This window comes from Lycorma delicatula, chromosome 12, assembly GCF_047948215.1.
Source record: "Lycorma delicatula isolate Av1 chromosome 12, ASM4794821v1, whole genome shotgun sequence".
Taxonomy (NCBI): domain Eukaryota; kingdom Metazoa; phylum Arthropoda; class Insecta; order Hemiptera; family Fulgoridae; genus Lycorma; species Lycorma delicatula.
Window position 1 is genome coordinate 21,298,096 of NC_134466.1, and position 23,193 is coordinate 21,321,288.

General features: G+C 31.6%; 1 protein-coding gene across 7 annotated transcripts in view; it reads left to right on the forward strand.

Annotated features, from left to right (window-relative positions):
• LOC142333100 (uncharacterized) overlaps positions 1–23,193 on the forward strand; it is a 97,560-nt gene that overhangs the window by 45,586 nt on the left and 28,781 nt on the right. For 3 of the 7 annotated variants that reach the window (XM_075380007.1, XM_075380009.1, XM_075380010.1), the window contains 7 exons: positions 48–68; positions 4,014–4,112; positions 7,799–7,822; positions 12,461–12,502; positions 16,234–16,269; positions 18,266–18,304; positions 21,047–21,088. In XM_075380007.1, the coding sequence (XP_075236122.1) occupies positions 48–68; positions 4,014–4,112; positions 7,799–7,822; positions 12,461–12,502; positions 16,234–16,269; positions 18,266–18,304; positions 21,047–21,088 (303 nt within the window). The remainder of the gene's footprint in view (positions 1–47; positions 69–4,013; positions 4,113–7,798; positions 7,823–12,460; positions 12,503–16,233; positions 16,270–18,265; positions 18,305–21,046; positions 21,089–23,193) is intronic. The other 4 variants (XM_075380008.1, XM_075380012.1, XM_075380011.1 and 1 more) reach the window with 3 other exon arrangements.

Sequence of the window (23,193 nt, forward strand, 5' to 3'; positions counted from 1 at the left end):
TTATTTTTGTCAGGTATTTGTTTTTATATATTTTATTTGTTTTACAGTAAATATTTTAAGAATAATCTGTAAGTACCGACACAATTTATTTTTCTAAAATATAGACCTTAAGAACTCCTTAGGTTTACAAATATTATACCATTTGTTATTTAATAAATTTGTCCAATCTGTAATTTAACAAAGATTAGTATTTAGGTAGATTCATAAAAAAGCTAACTATTATAATGGGTACCATGATTCGACTTCCGGAAAATTTCAACTTATATTCGCGTTTCCCATTCCCCAGACCCCTAAACCATCGTCAGTTCAAAAGTTTATATATAAATATAAATTTCACTTTCTTGTGGACACGATATTTGCAGTAATTTTAGCCAATCACTTTCAAATTGTTACATAAAATATAACGATCAAAATCTCGAACAAGTTCATTAATGGGTAAGATCGGATCTTGGAAATGGGGGAGCTTTTTCTAAAAAACAAAATATCTCTACAACTTTCTTATTAAGTAAAATATTAATTCGTTTAAAGTACCTACTATAAGGATTCTATTCTTTGGATGAAGGCCTAAAACTTATATAAGTAAAGTTTTTTGATAGTACCAACCATTGGCCCAGGATGTAAAAAAAAATGGGGTTTCGAAGACAAAAAAATCATACCTAACTTAATAGGTACAGTATCGAATCGGTTTAAAGTGGTCGTTAGTCTTCTAAACAATACCTAAAACTTAAGTCTGAAACAATTTTTGATATGACCAACCCTCACGACAAGGGATGACCAAAATATTGCTGGGATTGAAAGAAGACGGGGCTTGTATTCTAAATATGTGAAACTTTTTCACTTGCAACAATTGTCGTCTTGAGTAATTTTTTTAGTTTTTCTTAACTAAGGTGGAAATATTTTTTGTCACTTACTTAGCACCGGTGAAATATACCTCCGCCTTCCGGCGTTCCGAATGGTATTTTTTTACTTATCTCTTTTATTTCATTAAAAAAAAACAAAACAGGTTTAAAGTTGTAAGTAAACTCAGTAATTCGTACGGAAACAGTCATAAGTCGATCAGACATTGTGTGTTACAGGACAACAAAACATTATGTGCAAGGATACACGTCAAATCAAAATATAAAGCAGTTTGATACGTATTTAGTGCATATGAATGTGCAGTGCATATGTGGAACAGCTCACGTTAACATTTCATTATTCTGAAAAGCTATCGATATTATGTAATGAGGCTACAGTTCTCGTTTTATTCCAGTTTCACTAAAACTACTGACTGTCCACTGAAGTTCAGATAGCTGAGTCCGTGGTTATGGATTATCAGTTAACTTGTATTTCTCTCGCTACACATTCTCTGGGTCCCTAATGACAACCTGGTTTCTGTTTCTCGGGACTTAACTCATTATAATATTAGTTAGTTTTAATTTTATTTTGATAAACTTAGAATCTCTACTATGTTAAAATATAAAATATGCTGGAATATGGACAGTCTGGTAAGAATTATTTGACCAATACGCACCGTGTTGCTATTCTAACACCTACAATTATAGGCGATAGATTGACATCTTATTTACTGCTCCCAAGAGCAGTGCAGTCACATTAGATGTTTATTTGAATGGACAATTCCTTGACAGGCACAAGATCCTTCAGTCGCTGGGCCAAACCTAATAAATGAGCAAAATTTCGACGGTTGGTCATACCATTGTGTAGACTTGTTTCATACAATCCTTCCCAGTCTGGTGTGAAATAATTCACAAAAATTCCCTTATTAAAGCACGTTATCAAATCATATTGATCCTTTTACAAATTAAATATATAAGGAATCAAATGAATTATGTAAGACTATTCTAAAATTTGGCCTTTAAAAAGATGTTTATAACGGCCTATCTCTGATTGTTTCCTTTTTCAAAAAGTTATTTTTGTACAAAATAAAAGCTAATATCAAGATTGGCCTATTTTTTCACAAAAATAAAAACACATGCATAACTTAAGAAAGGGCATATCCTGATTTATATCAGAGACAACAAGATTACGACTTGTTACCCCCTTAAAAATATAGCTAAAAACAAGCGCAATAAGACAGTAAAACAAAAAATGGTGTAAAAAGTCCTTTTAGCATGAAGGTGAAATTATTTTAAAAAAATTAGTTATTAATAATTATATATATATATATATGATTTTCTTAACGAATCACGATTTTATTTTTTTGCATTTAATATGTTTTAATTATAATTACTAATTAATTATTACTATTTAATATTCCTTTAGTTTAAATCATTTAGCGTAACCTGATTATTATTTAATAAACGTAAATGTTATCTTGGTGAGTTCTACAAAGAGTCTAACAAGAAATATTACACAAAGACCAAGGTTCTAGTACAATAATAATTCTTAGAAACAAATGATTACTAGGAACACATTCCATTATTAACGCTTATATCTAGTAAACATCATAATCTAACTCCATATGTTTAAATATGACGTCCTTAAAGTTTTTCCATGATTACAAAAATGTGTTACTGTTGTAGCTGTGTGGGTTGCGGAAAAAACGCAAAAATTATCGATTTTTTTAATATTGGTTTGTTTTAGATAGTGGAAGGGTAGAGGGCACTGTGATCAATTTTTTTATATGATGGCGTCAATCCAGGAGGAAACGCAGTGTATTTCACGAGTAGAAATCACCGATAACTATGCAGCGAAATTTTAAAAGGGAATAGGTACGACTATCACGTGATAGTAAGAGTATCGTTGCGTGGTATGCAAAGTTTAAGGAAAATGGAAGTGTAGTTGATCTTCCCGTACAGGGCGGCTATCTGTTATGTTTTTCAGACGAGGCTACTTTCCGCACCTCAGGGAAAGTAACCAGGCATTATGTAAGAATAAGGGTTCAGAAAATTCCATACTTTACCACGGAAATCATGAGAGATTCTCCTACAGTGAATGTGTGGTGCGGTTTGAACAGAATCATTAGTCCCTACTTTTTCATCGAGCGATCAATAACAAACTAACATTTTCCTGGATAGCCGCAACATATAACCCTTCTGGGGTTATGTTAAGGACAGAGTCTATGCGATACCTACACCTGATCTGGACACATTAAGGAGAGTACTGAAGCTGTTGCTAGGGTTACCGAAGAAATGTTGACCAAGTCATTGCGTGAAATTGATTATCGGTTGGGCATTCTACGAGCGACAAAAGGCGCGTATGTTGTACTTTCTTTACTGACATGGTAAAAAAACCTCGATAATTTTTTATTTTTTCCGCTAACCGCACAGCTGTAACTCTAATAGTTTTTTTTTGTAATAAATTTTTCTAATCATGGAAGGACTTCATGAACACCCTGCTTTAATTTTTATTTGCTTTTGTTTTTATAATTTCATTAATTGAGTTTTAATTTCTACTGAGTTTACAAAAAAATAAATAAATAAAAAAAAAATAGAAAATAGAAATTAAAAGAAATATTTAACTCTTATTTTGCCTTAAATTCTGGAAGTAGGAAATTGAACTGCTGGGTTGCTGGAAAGAAAATGAAAGAGGAAGTGCATATCAAATTAAAAAATAGAATAGAAAGTGTATTATTATAAAGGTTAACTTTTCTAAAACTGCTACAGTTGGACGATCTATTTGCAACCAGTGATGACACAAATTTTGGGAAAATCTCAAAATTTCTATCGTCGGTTAAAATTCATTCTTTCAATTTTAATTAAATCTTTCATCAAATTTTAATTATTATTAATAATAAGAGTACAAATGCATAATAAAATATTTAATTTGTCTTATTAACATTTTTTTTAAAAAAACATTTCTTATCATTTTGATTTATTATATTACGAAACCTAAGAAAACATATCGCTAGAATTTTATAAAATATCAGCAAATTTGCTTATTGCATTATTTGTATAGATTAGAAAGAAATGTTAATAACAACTTTTTTTGTAATTTTACTATCTAATGAAAAACAAATTGAACATAATTTTTTTTTTTTTTAATGATTTTCTTTGTTTTCATTTTCATTTTAGAATTCTATTAACGATGTTTGAGAATTATCAGGTTGAAAACAAATTACAATTTTTACCGACACTTCTTCACCTTCTTGACGCAATCCCGGATGCAATTATGTAAGAAAATATTATTTTTGCAATAAATATCATAAATATACTGGTGGGATAAAAGTGAGTATCCCCATCTGAACGGTCATAACTTAAACGTCTAAGTGGACTGTATAGGATGCGTGAATCAACTTATATTTAATTTACAACAACAATATGCTATTAAACATAAAAACATTTCAATGATAACAAAACTAATTAATTATAAGAATGAATTAATGACGATTTTGATATGACCCGTTAGAAGGAAAGGCGCTGAGCCGACGTCCTTGTAAGTTTACACCACAAACACTATATGATATGTACACTTCGACATCATCTTACCGAGTGTTTAACTTGCCAGCCGCTCGCAGTAGAGCGCGCTGAACCCAAAGACAGGCAGAACAACAACCACCAACACTAGAAAGAAAAAAATTAATATATAAAATTTAAACAAAACAAATACCGATACCTTATATCCAAAATAATTACAATGAAATTGTAAACCGTACGGTAAGAGTCCCGCAGATATCATTTCTTCCTCTCAAAAAAACAAAAATTTCTGTAATACAAATAAAAGTGTTTTTAACTGTTTTAACGATACTGATATCAAAAAAAGGTAAGACACTACATTTTATTACCATATCTGTTATTAATTTAGAATTTAAAAAAATACATGTCGTATATTTTCTTTTAATTTTTTTAATTTCCAGTACATTATTAAGCTTTTGTACCGTTCCTTGTTATCCTTGCTATCTAAGGTGCGATTCGTAAAGGTAGATTAAAAAAATGAATAAAATGACATATTCGAGTGCCGCGTTTCATCAAATGGAAAAAACTTTGTCTAAAAAATTGGAGGTATTTTTAATTAGTAATTTAATTGAACTGAAATATAATGTTTTCCCGCTTATTTTTTCCCCGTTTTCGTTTCACTGCTAGGTTAGGTCATGTGGATAGAACTGTAAACGTAGTTCGTTGCCGTCGTCGCCTCTTACCGACGAAGTTCTAACGAACTCCGTGATAATTAATATTATTGTTTTATTCATTGGGTTGTAATTCTGCTTTTATTAATTCGTGGCAACATTTAATCGCTGAGTTATAGATTTTCTAATATAAAGTTTTGTCCAGTTTTATAAAATCGACTGTTTGAGGTTGTTCCGATCAATTACATTTGAAGAAACCATGTGGTTAACAATTTCGCAAGTTGAATATTTGCAAGGTTGATGTTAAATAACATCAACACGTTGTTCCTTAGCGCCCTGTCTGTTCAGGAAATGTTTTATCGAGATAAAATTTTACTAACAACATAATGAGGAGGATCCCCATCTTGCTGCAAACAAGATAATAACCTTGTAGCTAGTTTTATGCCAATATTTTCAAATTTTATTTAAGCTTTTGTAGATGTTAACGGGTCGATAGTAGGGGATTAGGAAATCTCGCACGGGATTCGCCATCGATTTCTGTAATATCCTATTATTTTTCACGGACACCAAAGAAAAACAGATTCTTGTTTCTGTACATAAACACCAATATAATCAATTAAGTTTTATATAAATGAATTGAATAACAGTTGAATTTATCAAATGCAAAAATAGTCGCGCCTATTACAAAAGATACTGATTTTTTTAGCACGCCACATACATACATACATAGATTTAATATAAAATATAATTTAAAGTGAAAAAAAAATTTGCGATCAAACTGGGTCACAAGTTTAATATTTTGCAGCAATTCGTTTTCACTTGCACTTCAGATCAATTTTTATTAACACTTTATAGACAAACGACAATGCGAATAATGAATTAAGAGACAAAACTAATAGCGATTGAAATAACAAAAGCCAATAGCTGAGTGAGCTTCTTCAGAATTTACAAATTAATTTTCATCTTGGCTGCATATTTAAAAACATAAATCCAAGTTATTCCAGCAAAGTTTGTGCTTACAGTAATATTATGTATGTATTATTTAAACATGAAATTATTTAAAAATATAGTTTGTAATCTGTTAGAATCTCTCATCTATATGGAAATATATGGATAGCAGAACAATATTGCTTCGGTAAATGAAAATTAACAATAATTATTTTATTAATATTGTTTATAGAAAAGGTTATGGATGCAATGGATACAGAAGAGAAAAATCCTTACCAATTGCATTGGACATGATAGCTTTTAAACCAGAATTAGAATTTGAGTTAATAAATTTCTTTTACATCATAATTTATCGGTATCAAAAGATTCATAAACCTACGGCTAAAAGTAAATACATCACTGGTGTTTTGTCTTTGGAATACTACAATATTTCATTGAATTGTATACAGTACACTGTTTAAATATACAAGACGTAACGAACAAAAGAATTGATACAAATACCATTATTTGTGTGTCGAGTCCTGTCTACTTTCACGTAAATGAGATGTCTCACTCTTTATTGTCGTTTTTTGTCTGTGATACCACATACAGTAAGTAAGAGGTCGAAGACAGAATAAGAAGTTATCATCCCCACATTGTAAAATTTAAGTCTTAGTACTGCGGAATTCAACATTAAATTCGGCTTATTTTATATTAAAGTAACGAATGACAAAAAGAATTAAGTAATACTAGGCTCGGCTGATAAATTTTGCACATGCATGCTTACCATTGGAACCAAAAGATATATTGGAATGAAAAAAAAATAAATAAAAGTACAATACCGTAGCTACAAAATGCAGTATTTATTTTTCAATGCAATCCCCGTTTACAATGATACACTTTTCCCAACGTGAGACAAGTTTTTGCATTCCTTTACAGAAAAATTCTGGCGGTCTTTCTAGGATCCAAGTGGCCACAGATTCCTTCACTTCATCGTCGGTGATGTAATGATTACTTTTGAAATCTCTCTTGAGCTGATGGAAGAAGTTAAAGTCGCACGGAGCCAAATCCGGCGAGTACAGCGGATGCGAAATAGACTCAAACTTCAGCTGTGGAGAGCCATAAGAGAGTTTGCGCGGTACCCTTGTGCGCAGAATTTACGGTAACCTAATTATTCAGTATTATGTCCTATTCGTTCTTTAGATATCCTTGCTGAGTGATTTGCCGGTCACTTTGAAGCAAATCATCCAGCTCCTTTCGACGTTTCTCGTCAGTCACAGAAACCGGTCGTCCGGTGCAAGATGCGTCCTCAATTGTCGCATTAACAGCTTTACATTTACTAAATTTCAACACTCACCTATTCACATTACGTCAGTTAATAGTTTCACAACTGTATACCGCTTTAAACGATGAAAAATATTCGTAGGATTCAACTTTTCTGCTGTTAAAAATTCTATCACTGTTTTAACTGTGTTGACATATTGACCGTACTCTACTCCATTTTAACTACTACTGAAAGCAAACCGGTAAACGGATTTCAACGCATTATCGTAGGTTTGTAGAGGGGAATTTTAGCTATCATGTGCTGCCACACTCTACTCGATAGTACCTTTTGTCTCCGTGCAGCACGCTAGTGTACAAAATTTATCAGCCGAGCCTTGTAATTTATAAAAGAGATGCAATATGGATGCGATCCACCAGGTCAAGTTGATGTGATCCATCGACAGAGTGTTATTGAAATAATCCTCTTTGTATTATTTTTTCCAACCTATATTTAATACCGAGTCATCAAATATTAGTTAATAAAAAAAGATTGCAAATTCCAAATATAATATACTAAATTAAAACTAATATTTTTTTTTTCAGAATCAAAGGAGGAATAATAAATACGTAAGTAATGAAAAAGTAGCATTTAATTCACGAATTCTATTTATTGGAATTATGGATTGGAAAATGCCTTACAAAATTCATAAAATCTCTTATAAATTTCTACAAAATTTATCTAAAAATGTCTTATTTTTATATAATTTTCTTGTTCTATACCAATGTACAAGTATTTAACCCTAAAATTAGCACAAGCATACAATAGACTTATATTCACATCTCCAGCTGCAAATTCAGAAAGTCATTATCACAATAGGGCCTTTGTTTACGTAATTACACTAATGAATATTATATATTTTTTGATCAGAAAATTTTGATTACAAATATTCAGAATTTTAACAAAATTTATTTGAATATAAAATGTCGTAGTACAGTCTTCTACGATCGACTTTTATACATTTCAATATTCTGCCAGTTTTTTACTTGTTTTTGTTTTTTAATGTAGCCTGCATTTTAGTAGAGTAAATAGAGAAAAAGCACTTCGCATGTCTAATATATTACAAAAACAGATATTTGTTAATGACTTTACAAATTTTAATCCGTAAAAATTAAACCGTTTATACGAATACAAATCTTTTTGTCTGAGAGAAAATATATTCTTCAAACTAGATTTTCTCTTACAGAGTGTAGTAGATTATTTTTTGAGTAAGTCGGTTCATATTACTCTAAACTTAACAAAATATTTGAGTACAAAAAAAGATTATAAAAACAACCTTAACATAGACCATTTTTAGGAGCATTTTAAATGCAAATCAAATTTTCGGCTCTTCAATATAATCCCCCCACGTGTAAATGCATGCTAGCCACCGTTTAGCATCTTTTGGGTTTCTCTCAGGAGACGAACCTTTGTTGAAGTATCGAATTTCCTGGATCGCGAACCTGAGTTCAGTTCAAGTTCAAAGTAACTTCCGTGTTTCATCAGTAGTAGTTATTCGATTGAAGAATTGCTTCCCTTCTCTTTCATCAAGAGAAAGTAATTTTGTAATTTTTTGATGCTCCTTCAGTCGGTATGGAGCTCATCGCCCTGCGTCCTTTTTTTCAAATGTTCCTTTAAGATGCGGTATACTGTAGTTTTTTTTTTCATTCCGGTTACATTTTCGATTTCTCTCACTGTCACGTAAAGATCTTCGTCGATCACCGTGGCAACAACTGTGATGCAGTTCTTATTATGATGTAGTACATAGTGAAGTCCTTATTACTACATTTATTAGTTTCAAAATTTCATTTTCTTTAACGATTAATATTCTTTTAATATTTATAATCTTTTTTTTTTAAATATTACTGAAAAGTCCCTTTTTAGTTTACTAAATATTCTGTTCCCGGCAATATTTTAGTTAATGAAACCTTATGCAATTCAGGATTCTAAGGGTAATTTTTAAGGGATAGCCAAAGCGGCCGTCTCAAAAGTTCAATGTAATTTGATATAAGAATACAAAAATATTCAATAAATCATCCACCGATTCATCTTTACGACTACGCAAATTATCACAATTTTCTTGAATCGAAAAATGTTGTAATAGTCTTATAATATTTTTTTTTTTACCGGTAAGTCTTTTAACATTATATTCTGTATTTTGATTGCTGCCATAACCAATGGGGAAATCGATTGTAAAAGCGATCAGTTATAGTAATTTTAAAAATGTTTCGTAATTAAATTATTTTTCTAAATGTTTACTAATACTTTTCTATACACTAGTATAATATTTTTCATTAAAATTTGTATTATCATAATATATGATTGTAGCACAATTTGCTCATAACTTTTATATATTCATAAATTAAAGAGTCGTTAACTTACTACGAATGTTGATATCGCCAACCATATTAACCTCGTATTCCTCGTTAAGTCGCTGGTGTAATTATCTAAACCGTCCGGAAATGAGTTTACGTCACTTTCGAAAGGCGATATGTAAATCACAATCGGTTGTAACCAATCACAATTATCAAATTCTATTTTAATGCTTAATTCGTTACATTCCAATAACAATTAACATTAAAGGATATGAAATTTAGATTATTTTTGACAAAGATGCACGACCCATCACATTTATTAAGTTTACAGCATTTGTTTATGACTTTGTAAGCCGTCTGAACTAAAATAAAAACGCATATCACGAGTTACGTTAGTTACTGTTAAAAATATATTTTTAAAATATGTTTATAATTACATAACCGTTAAATAAATTCATTTATGTTATTACTATTAGTAAGAACATTTTTGTGTAAATTATCGACTATTTTAATAGCGTGCTTCCCTAAAATATGATTCGTAGCCAAAATAACTGTTTCTTTGCGAATTTAATCATTCACAGCACTACCCAGATAATTAAATCCAGACATCATAAAATTTTATAGAATAACACACTAAACATTACAAAGTTCAAAATCACATTAAATTATAGCTACCGAACCTCTTGTAGTCGGATTTGTCGGTACATTTCCGAGTGATTCTAAATTCCTTACTTTGATATCCGCCAACTTCTTGGATCGTTCTCCTTCCTATTGAAAACTTTTTTCCAATTTGGTATCTTCACAACTGTTCCTTTTAATAATCAGTCTGACTTCGTTGAGAAAGTTTCGGCAGTATTGCGAGAGGATCTCATTAATATACACCGTTCTGTCAGGTAAATTTCCTTTAATATGCGAAGTTTGTAAATATTTTTTTTTTTTTTTTTTAATTTTTGTCTGAATCTTCACTGTCCGCCATTTTATATCTTCACCATTTCTCATCAATAATGAACAAAATAGGAAGTGTCAATGATAGGGGAGGTTTTGATTTCTCTTAACACACAGACCTTGCGATGTATTAACTTTAGGTTTATATATTTCAGTTTGTAGTGTTTTTGCCATTTCTTTGATTACTTAAGGGACTTCGTAAATTCTCAAATCGTTAAGTCCTACTATACTGCTGTAGTTTTACTAATCGTTTTTCTACTTTGTAAACCGCGGTCCCTAATAATTCATTTTCCCCTTAAATATTTTATCTTCAGCTTCGTAAGATTCTGTATGTATTGAAAACTCGTTGATTTTTTTTCTAATAAATAAACAACAGCTTTTCGAAGTTTAAAAAATGTTTTCTTTAAATTTTCAGATTTCAGCCTTTATTTCCTTAACTTCTTTCTCATTTATACTTTATATATATATATATATATATACTAGCGTTTCCAACGCGGCTTCGCCCGTGTGGTATATTTACTTGCACTTCCCCTCGCCGGTTATATTTAGCCGGTTATGGTCCGCTTCGCTCGAAAAATACAATGTATTGTAAATTTTTCAGCAAAAGTTCTATAGCCGAAACATTGTGTAATCTAAGAATGTGTGCGTCCAAACATTCGGCCTCCATCTAAAAAATATTAGTTATAATTAGTTACACGTAGTTCGTACGTGTAAAAGTGTATTTTTCTCGGGTCTTAGCGTTACCAGATTAAAACTACTTGGTGGTGACCGTGCTTCGTTTCTCTTTTTTTTACTTTTATTTTGTTTTTAATTTAGTAACGGAGGCAGGTGCAGCCAGTCGCGTCACACATACAGTAATCTTGAGGCCCCGCGCGTACATCGTCGCACCACTTAAAAAATCGAAATTCAAAAAATTCAAAATGGTGTTTAGATATTTATCTGAAAAGGCAGTTACTTTTATACAGATTTGAGCACAAGATCGTGGATACCGGTGTTTTTCGTTGTTGGTTGGGTTTCAATTACCCATACATCTCCTGATCTGTCGACCTGAAACTGTATAATCCGACACTTCATTTACATTCATACATATCATCCTCTAAAGTAATACCTTAAGGTGATTCCAGAGGCTAAACAGAAAAAGAAAAAAAAAGAAGATATTTATTCGTAGAATCCAGCCCTAATGTAGTTGATATCCGTTTAGCGTAATCGGAAATGGAGAATAATTGCAATGATTGTTCAAATTTTTTTTACATTTCGTCACCGCTTGCATAGTCGAATTTCGAAAAACCTAGAAATTAGTTTTTAGATATTTACAAGAAATTTACACACACTAGAAACTAAGTCGATATCTTCACTTGTTATCAAAAAATAAAAAAAACAGTAAATATAATTGTTATTACATTTTAACCCTCGGAATTTCATAAAATCCCTTTTTGTGTGCACTTACACCGTAAGAGGAAGATGTACACAAATTTCCATCAATTTACCTTCAGTACTTTTTGCTTGGTGTTGATGGATCAGTCAGTCAGGGCAAGTTGCTTTACAGGTACAGATTGATATATATATATTGACAATACTAAAATGGTTTCCGTTCTTATATTTTACTTTCATTGATTAATTAATTTCAAAATGAAAAAATGCAACTATACTTGTGACCGTGAATATAAGGTTAAAAAATAAAGGAAATGTAAGAATTTTTCATATTTTAATTGCTTATAAAACTGAAACTTTAAAATAATATGAATGTAAAAAATGAGAAAAAATTACTATGACAACTTTCGTTATTTTAAAATCTATATTTTATGTTGCACAGAAAAGCAGCGGATACAAAACTTGTATCACGACATCATTTAAAGAAAATATAATTTAATATTTCATAAAATAACTACCGATTTTTCTATTATGTATTTAAAATTATTTATAAATGACTTTGAAATTATATTTTAATAAATTTACACTTTCTTTCAGTGGGCTAAATTCGATAGTATCAGGAATCGATATTACTGAAACGTGAGTAAGTTTTATTATATTTTTTAATATCATGACGAACAAAGAGGTTGAAATACGAACAAGAATTTCATTTACGGAATTCAGTCAAGTAACTTGCTTATTGTTCTGTGGGATCTCCCACTACTGCGATTCATACATTCCAATTCTGAGGAAGTGAAACTTTCTTTTATTTTCTCAGAAGTGACAAATTCGACTTGCCCTTATACATTTCGACAGCGTCTATTAGAATCGAATTTCTTCAATTTTCACAATTTCTTAAGTCGACCAAACAGATGATAAATTGATGGAATTATTTCTACGCCGCGTTGTGGGTGGGTAGCACATAATAATTCAGCTCTTTCAGTGCTTCCAAGTTAAAGCAGAAATGTAATATGAACATTATCCTCTTGGAAGAAGATCTTCCAGGCTTCCCTTCATCTTGTAAGACAATGGCGTAATACGTAGTGATAATTGTTCTTTGTTCTGTAGGGAAGATGTGTAGAGTACCCTTCGCCAAAAAGAATTCCAAAGTACATTCACATTATTTTACCAGGTAAAGATCTGGTTTTTGCTTCGTGTGATTGAGATCTGCTAGGAGGTTGCCACTGGATATTCACGTTTTGATACTGCGGCAAAATAGTACTTCGGAATTTCATTATAGTTACTTTATACGGAGTCTATGAATTTGTCTCTTCCTTTTCATATCACTAAGAAGTTGTGAGAAACATATTTTCCCATATAACAAAAATTATTTAGAAGGATGGCATTCATCAATTAAAAATTCGTTTTAATTTATTCATTTTAAATTTATCTAAACAAAGCAATATATTTTCAGTACAATCATTAGAAATATCTTTTGAAATCTGAAATGGTACTCCAGCACCCTACATTTATCAAAGCATTTATTTTCATAATAAATCACTGTACCATCGATTTTGCAAAATTACATGTGAAATAAATAAATCGTTTAACGTTGTTGAAAAATTGGAGCTGATTCTTTTACTAATTTAAATCTTGTTTTCTTGTTTTTATAAATATTTTATTATAATTGAAATATTGTTCGTATGTATATAAATATTATTAATTGTTTGTATATGATTTAAATATAATTTTAATTATAACTGTTTCATTGTAATTGTAATATTTCTCTAAGTAAAATGACTGGAAGAAATTTACTGGAAGTAAATGACTGGTAAGTACTGGAACTGAACTGGCGTATAACTAGCGTAGGTCTGAACTAATGGAATGGAATGGAATGCAAAGTTAGCGGGAGTTTGCAAATTCTCCCTACAGATCGCAGAACCTGGACAGTGTCCCTTGCTGCTGTATGATTCTATCGGGCGTGTTTTCTAAGGTTTATTTTATATGACGGGTCTAATTTTTTCAATTTTTGTGTTATTTTATATTTTGTTTTTAAGGACGGATTTAATTGCATTCCAATCCGTTGTTAAACCAGCGTTATCGAACCCATTTCATGGGCCGACCGCAGAAGGCTAGGCTTTTGAAACCGGTCCTCCCGACGTAATTTCCCTTCAGACCGTCCACTGAAGTCCTTTCGGTGCTAACGCTTCATAGGCTATCAGGAATACGCCACAACGGGGCGCTAACTGTATGGAGGGATCAATGCGCCCCCTTCTCCGGAGGGGTCGCAATTGCTGATTTAATTTAATTTAATTGTAAGCTATAAAGGAAAGGTTAAGTAGAAGCTCTTCATCCACTTCTGTGTTGGCTGCCTTTCAGGACGCATCTCAGCTGGGCTCTTTTCCGGACTCCTGTCCGTGATGTTGGGTCGCGTAGACTGTCTTCTTTCTTCTTCATCTTCTTCCTCTTCTCCTTCCGATGACCTCTTCTTTCTTCTTTGGCCTGCACTTTCCGAGAATTGGCAGTAACCGAAGTTACATACCGTTAACTTTGGTATTCCCGTGGCCCCGAAGGGCTGAACGAGGGAAAGTGCAGGTTTCTTCTTTCTTCTACTGTCGGTGGCTGCCGGGCAGGTGACTGCTGGGCTGATGGCTGCTGGGCTCGTTCCCTCTTTCTTCTTTCTTGAAAGAGAATAGGAAACTTACAAATATGGTGATATCTATTCGCGATCGCGGTTTTGGGGCGGCGATCGCCTTTTGAGAAGAAGCAAACAGCAGGTTCTTTACGCAACATAATATTAATCTCCAGACACACGTGTGTCCGGAAAGGGTTTGGGGGGACCGCGTGGCCGCAGTGAAGAAACCATTTTTGTTTGATGTGGTGGCTGTTGTGAGTATCTGTAACAAAAGAAACAGAACACACACGGGGAAAAAAACGTTTGCTCTTACCGTCAATATTGCGGCAAGGTTCCACGTTTGCAGAGTTGTCATGGCGCTGAACTAATGCAGTGAAGAGCTTGGTTATATAATGTTGGTGGGGCCGCTGATTCGTCAGGAGCCGAGTGCATCCGAAAGATGCCGAGTGAAGTGTAAATCCGACTGAAGCCGAAGATCTTTAAATTTCAAAGTCCTGTATTAAATAAAAATTAAATTTCCAAATTTTAAACAGGAACAACAAAAAACTGAACATTAATAAGAATATATAAAAATTAAATAAGTCATTTAAATAATCTTGAGTCTTAACAAACGTAACAGTATTTTTTAATTTTGTCCGAATGACCATCCTTTTTATGTTAAAATTAGATAAAAGATGTTATTTTTATTTACTTCACCTTATATTTTGTTATATAAATATTTATCGCTTCTAAGAATTTGTGGTGGCAAGATAGTGCCCTCTTCCTAAGGTCAAACCAAGTAGTTTAGGGAGATATATTTCTAGACTTTGTTAACTTATCAGACTAGCTTTAAGATAAGAAATTTGCCCCATAACTTGATTCCTACATCGTAACATTTTTTTTTTATGATTCAATTGAATTCCATTTCGCTTTTACATAAATAATGACTACATTATACAGATTTATGACAGAATAAGAGATGATATATGATGACTTGGAAAGATTTTACGACAATCATTTTATTGCATTGAAAGTTTTTCAGATATATAGTTGAATTTAATAGAATGGAGAGGGTAAATGTGGTGATGTTATTGGGCATTTAGCTCGGTATATGAAATACCCATGGAGGCGTATTCCATTGTCCATAATAGGAATATTGTCCATAACGGTTGACAATAAAGATTATTTAAAAACATAAACATTTGAAATAACAAACCGAGCCAGAGTACTTTTTTATAATTTATTTCCAAATATTGTCAGTCATCCCTGTGGCTATGTCCAGTAAGTTACTGGAAATTCAAAAATCTGTTCTTGTTAATGCTTCAGAAGTTCATAGTTTAAATGTTGAATTGCTATATGATAGTGATATATGATAATCGATTTCTTATAATGATAATAATTACGCATTTAAAAAAATAATTTATCCTTTTTTTATTAATAAAAATGATTTTCTTGTTTATCCTACTTCACAAATTTGTTCAATAAAAACTAATTGGTTGTGTTACTTAGAGAAACTAAAATTAAAGTATTTTATATTGCATTTTTAAACAAATATATATTAGAGATATATACATTCCATGATTAAACAGATTGTAAGAGTTGTTTTCATTTGTAGGATTTTTATGTGTACAGATAAATTTTGTACGTATATAATAAAATTATAGTTTGTACATCAGTTTTAATAATTATTTATATATTTACAATTAAACAGATCACAAATTTTCATTGTATTAAAAAAAATAAATTGGATGCTGTTAAAAACCTTTTCTAATTTCAGAATTTCAAATAAATCTACGGATAACTACACACACCCGTAAGTAAAATTTATAATTTAGTGAAGTGTTTTCATATTGGATAAGCACATACGTATGTCTGTGTGCGTGTGTGGTGTTGTGTAAATATAATCCTATTAAATAGGATAATAGTGTAACAACACTAATGTTGAAATACATACTAAAAAACTACATTTTATATATATATGTATGTGTGTGTGTGTGTGTGTGTGTGTGTGTGTGTGTGTGTGTTTGTGTGTGTGTGTGTGTGTGTGTGTGTGTGTGTGTGTGTGTGTGTGTGTGTGTGTGTGTGTGTGTGTGTGTGTGTGTGTGTGTGTGTGTGTGTGTGTGAATCATCAACACACGTGCGCACACTTCTACAGATGTATGATATCCATTGTAATGTTCGATGTAAGCCAGATTCATACGTAGTAAACTGCAAGTTGAATACTTTTATAAATCAGTAGCAAGTAATTCTACTATTTTGATATACTCGTATATTGTTTTAAATTTTAAAAAAAGAAGATTAATATTGTTCATTAAAGTACATAGTAGTCCTTAGAAATAACAAACAGTAAATTAAATATGTGAACCTTCCAAATTAAAAATAAAGTGTAAAGATGATTAAACTTTATGGAACAGATTAATGAAAAAAATTCGAAAATATATTATCTTTACAAAGTAAACAAAGACGCAACAAATACAGGCGTTTTTCATTTTAAAAAGCGTTTCTTAAAAGCTTACTGACAGAGGAATTTAAAGTATTTAATTTTAAATATTAATAAGGTAATAACCTTAAACAAATCGCATAAGAATTGGCCTCAATAAAAACCTATATAAAGTATCAATGATGGAACAGCGAATGCTACGAAACAGTGGAAAAGAGATATCAAGCAAGACTGTTACGTCAATCCCAAAAATCAGAAACATCCTTCCAAAACCTAGTAAAACAAAGAAAAGTAGCCAAACCAACCCTAAGGAAAATAAGAAGACAAAACGCAGGAGAAATAGGGGAAATAATAACAAACAAGGTAAACGAAAACAATGCAAACAACAACAAACATAGCTGATGCACAAAAATTAACCTGATACACCTATAGTAATCTATCCATAAAGGCAAAAGTAAGACACTACAACTGAATTATTGAAGAGAAAATCACATATGTAGCAGAATCACTAATACCTAACGAACAATCAAAGACCGACAGACTCCAGAAAATCGAAAAAAGAATTGGAAGAACATACATCAACAGAAAGTACCAGAAAGATGGGCATCGGTTGATCGTGCCCAGCAACATCGTGTTGCAGAGTCAGAGCCTACCACTGATATCATGCACAAGAGGAGACTAGGATGTCTCAACTGAAGATTCAAGATTTCTGAAACAACTGGTAAAGTCAAATCTCGACTCGAAAAACACCAAGACAGGATGCAGATGGATCAGATAAATAAGAAAGGATCTAAAGGAAATGGGCCTTACACCAAAAGACACCACAGTCAAGAAAAAATTACACAAAAAAATCAAGCACCAAAACAATCGCTTTACACTCCTAGAAACATATTCACAACACAAACCTTTTCACCACCAGAAAGGACACGAAGATTGGAACGTATGAAAAGTACTGGGAGGACTGCAAGGTCCGAACAGTCCTTCGAAGAAACTTGGATAATGGACTGACTAAAGTGATCGTATGCGGTCATAAAAGATGAAAAAAAATTATTGCAGATTGATGTTCAATAACTATTACATTCAATTTCTAGCAGAATATGTTGCTTTTCCTAGAATAATGATTTCTACACCACAAAATATCACTGGTATTAGTTTATTAGAAACGATTTGCATAATTATTTTATTTTAGCACTCCATATATTTTTTTATTACGGTCACAATTAAGTGAGTGGATTGTTGATTATCAATATATTTCTTTCACAACCACATTGTGTTTCTATACAGTTATAAATTAATTTTGTCAATAAAAAAAAAAGTCACATTTTATTTATTATAATTAATTTTAATATTTATTTATCTCATTTTTCAGTTATAAAGATATCTCTACAAGTCTACCGTGCAATCCCAAGTATGTACCTACCATAAGTTAATAATATAGCTTTAATAATTAGTAGTTTTAAGCAACCTTTTATTTCCGATCTCTATGGTGTTAATTTTTATAAATTAATTTTACTTTTCTGTAGAAACTGCTTGACTTAACAATAATCAATTGAAATATTAATCATTCATTTTCTAAAACTATCTGCTGAATATTTTAGCAGTGAGGAGAATTATAAGTATAGTGTATGGAATGCAGATTTGGGGACTATTCTTCTTTAAAATGTACTCAACTTCAAAAGAATTAAAAAAACAAGTGAACAAAGATTTAAGATTTCTTTTTATCTCTAAAGGCCTCTTTTACTGGCCCTCCCATCTCTAATTAGAAAAATATGGATCTACTACAAAAGAAATGTAAAATATATTATCTGGGTGTTTCCAGCTCTCTTGCAGTTGAAGGGCATCTAACTCCCAAGCCTTCTCGATCAAATGAAAAATATTGCATATTTGAATTATTTTTTTCAACATGACCCTTCAGTTATGATGAGTTTTGTGATCAGCATAAAAAATGTTTACTCGACTAATAATTTGTATTTTTTATTTTCTTTTGGTGAAGTAAAACTTCATCTCGACTAAATCACTACGTCAAACCCCATCTGAAAAAAAACACCAGTTACCATTTTGAAATGGAAAATTTTGTGCAAAGTCATAACGAACAAATTCACCTAATAGCAAATCGTCTTACTGAAAAATTTTATTAAAATTGAAAAATCCGTTTCATCACAAACTCAAAAAGTCATGTTAAAACAGGATCTCAGTTCATTCAGTCAATAATTCTTAGTTAATTTTTATCTTTTGCAAGTACTGCATATTTCAGTATGCAAATGTTACGATCAGCCATATCCATAAATTGCAAATATTGCAGTCAACCATTAACTGTGTATATTTAATACCGCTTCCTAATTCATGATTTATGTTATATGACGTTAATCTGAAGTTATGCCTTCACAAAAATATTTTTTATTTAATTTAATATTTTAATTGTTCCCATATAACTTCAATTTATTTACTTAAAATTTCTTATCTGTTTTAATTTGCGTTTGAATGTCTTTTTTAAGCCTGCTTCAGTGTTAAGTGTTTGTTGATGGTGAGTAATTCACAAAAAAAGTATGTGTTTCAATATTTTTTTACTTTCCCATCTAGAGCGATATATGCTGCTACGGCAGCTTTTCCTAGTACGGAAAAGTAGATAGATCGATAAAAAAAAATGTAAATAAAATTGATCTATTTTAGTTACGTACCATAACATTCTTCTTTTTTTTTAATTTTGTCCTCCATAAGACCACATACTAATCTTCACTTTCTTTGCACTTTTCTCTCATACCTGTTATTCTCTTCTTTTTTCGCCCATTCTTGAGCACCGTTATCTTTTTTCCGTTTTTTCATGGAAACCCAGTATTGATTAAATTTTCTGTTTATAAACTTTTCAGTCTGATATTTCATTTTCTGAGATGTTTTGGTTTTTTTATCAATTTTACGCTGTTTCTCCCAATTAATTTCAGTTTTTTTTTTTTTATAAAAATAATTAAATATTTATTTTGATAAGACGATTATTATTGGGCATTCTAAAACAATTTCCAAAGAAAAATAATCTTTCTTTTTTCTATTTTGTTTACAAATTTTTTGTAAATTTCGTAGTTATGTCTCTGTCTATAATTACCGTTTTCATAAACTGTGCGTAGAATTTTCTGAATTCTCCTTTTTCATTTTTAAATTTTCCATTTTTAATTTAAATTTAAGCGTTCGCAGACGTAAAGACATTGCAGTTTTATAACCATATTGTACTGCCTGATTTTTGTGAAGGTATTTTGTAATGTAAATATTTTTTTTGTAACTTCGTTGCACTTCCGGGATTAGAGATCCTGTTTCTAATGAAAGGAAACATTTTTAAATTTATTTTAAATTAAAATCCATCTCGGAAGTTACCCATAGCATTTAAAATGTAAAAATCTTACCTTTGTTACACCCCTTACTCTATATTTTTTTCTTGAAAAATAAAGACCTGTCAAAATTTTAATCTCCTTTCTAGAAAATTAAAACTTTGTTTATTCAGAATTATGGCAGTATCTTTGTACTTTTTAAACAATTAATTTTTGTCCCCTTTATTACCATCACTTACAAATTATTTTTTTTTAAATTCATTTTACCCGAACACTTACCCTTGAGTATGGGGATCCCCAAAATACGAAAAACATGTTTATACAATTTCACATTATTAATGCTCATAACGTATTTTGTTAAATACTAGTCACAATACCTCTCCTCTGATGGGGAACTCCCAAATTTTTAACAAATTATAATTTATTTAAAATCAATTTTAAGGAATATTTTAATCAAAAAAGGCTCTTCATGCATGAGCCTCAAATTTTCAAAGATCAAAAACATTTTTTTTTTTAATTTTGATGCTAATATACTAATATTAAAAATTTTAGTTATCGCTTTATAACTGCTATAATTCAAAAACGAATTGAGTAACTTAACCGTCTTAGCCGAGAAATTTATGCAATTTATTGTTGTTTCTTTTTTCAGTAGACAGCCCTTAAATGTGAAAGTTAATTGTATTATTCATGTTGATTGCTATTATTTATTCACTTAACTTATACCCTTCATTTTGAAAGATTCCAGATGTTTCAGGAGCTGCGGAATCATCAGGAAATAAAGCGATACAAATGAATATTATTATCATTTTTACCTTGGAATATTTCTGTTTCAGGGCTCCACAGACAAGTATATATGGTGATGTTGAATACGTAATGTAAGTATTTATATTCAATAACCAAGTTATCAAGTAATACGGTACCTAATTGTCATCATTTTCATTCAACATCACATTTCAAAAGCTTCTTTTCTTGTTTTCATTTTTACCTGACATTGGTGTTTCACTACAATCCACAAATTTATTTTTAAGAATATCTCTAATTCAGAGATCTTTTTTGATTTCATACTGGCTTTTTTCCTAAAAGCCTCCTTCTTCTGGGATTCTAGTCTGCTTTCAATGAATACAACAGTACTTCAAACTTCCTGCTATATAAATTCCTGCAATAAAAACTTATAATATGTTTCCTTGCACTAGTATTTAATTCCTTATTATTACTACCCTTTTTATTACACTTCCTTATCATTGTTCACTCTTATTTTTATCAAATTGAATTTCTCTGCTAGCAGTGAATATGTACACTTTGCTATTTCTTTCAATCACTGTTTTTGGTTTCTGTTCAAATAATAGTGTCGTTAGTGAATCTCAATGTATTTAGCTTTTTTCCTTGGACAGTTGTCCAAGGAAATTATTTTGTTAGTAAATTGATTTCACTTAGTACAATAACCGATACCACTCAGGCGGTAACTTTGGCAAAAACATACAGCCGGTCATTTTTTTACCCAAACAGTAACATAATTCTTTTTATGAGTACAATTTAATTAATTTATTTACTGTCAAGCCATAATTTTATGAACGTCGACTTTTTTTTGTTAAGTTATTACAAGTCTTATTTGAAAAACATACGGTTGTGTCATAAGAAAGAGATCTAAATATGCAAATTATTTTCGCAAATCATTAATAAAAATGTAGAGCACTCATTATTTGATCGTTTTCGCCGAAATCCTCCTTGGTATCTGGTATCTGATTTAGACGTGCTTCATAGAAGGCCTTGTAAAGCGATCGAGTTTTTGTTCTACAATTCACATAAGGAAAATATGGTAACGACTGCTTTGTGGCCTGTAACAAGGAAGGGTTCGTCCAGGTAGAGTACGCCTTAGTCCTGCTTGAGCTCTTTTTAGAGCGCGAACCGTTATCTATGTTTTCGTTATTGCTTTCACTTGCGTAAACAACAGCACCGACTAAGAGATGCGTAGAGTGACAGAAGGACAATCAGGTCTTTGGCTGCCCGTATATCTCTGCAGGCAGTTGCCGCATTTCTGGGCTAGCCTGACGAAGTGGTAGATATCAGCGAGAATGTGGATAGATTAATTTATTTTATTTTATTTACTTAGAAAAGCATTAGCGAAGATGTCGGTTATAGAAACTAGGGAGTCTAAGGGAATACCCACGCGCGTTAGAAATGAAGACGTTGTCGGGTGGTATGTTTCCGTCTTATCCTGCTTCAAAGAATGCCAAGCTTCCCGACTGATCCCGGGGCTTCATGAGTTTAGGGCAATGTTCACTGCTTTGGCGAATGGATATGAGGTACTTTTATCAATGCCGAATGAAGTCAGACAGGTTATAATTAAAGATTCAATTTCTGTCCCAGTACCAGCGTCTGTGTCTATTATGGCGCAGCGGAAACGCTCCGTCGTGGTGCTTAAAGGCAAGCGGGAGGCAAGCAGCCGGAAGCCATCTTCCTAAACAGAAATGAGGGCTCCAAAAAACAATTAAAGAAATTAGAGAGTAATTTCACGCTACCTTTTAGGGCAAGAGGTCAAATTTGAAAATTAGGAACATAAAGGACAGCAGGAAAGGTCTGGTTACGTAGCGGATGGCAATAAACAGTTAGAGTTATTTCAGAATCTGTAGTTAGTAAAAGATTTGAGGTCAAGGTAGATCTGCAGTACATTGATGTCAGAGATGGTTTAAGTTTTGTAGATTTGATCGTAGTGCTAAATTCGGTTAGTATGCTTCACTTTGTGCGCATTATGGTGACAACGGACATAACGGTGAAGCGTGTCGTAAAAAAATTTGAAGCTCTACTTGCGTAAGTTGCGGAAGATTTCGCAAGGATTGCAAGCACTCGGTCGATAGTAAAAACAGTAGTTGTCGCTTGAGAACTTGAGATGTATTTTAATTCATTGCACGGTTAAAGTCGGACTGAAAAATTCTCAATAGACACTGCTCAGATCGAGTTAGATGAAATTGTTAAAAGGAGG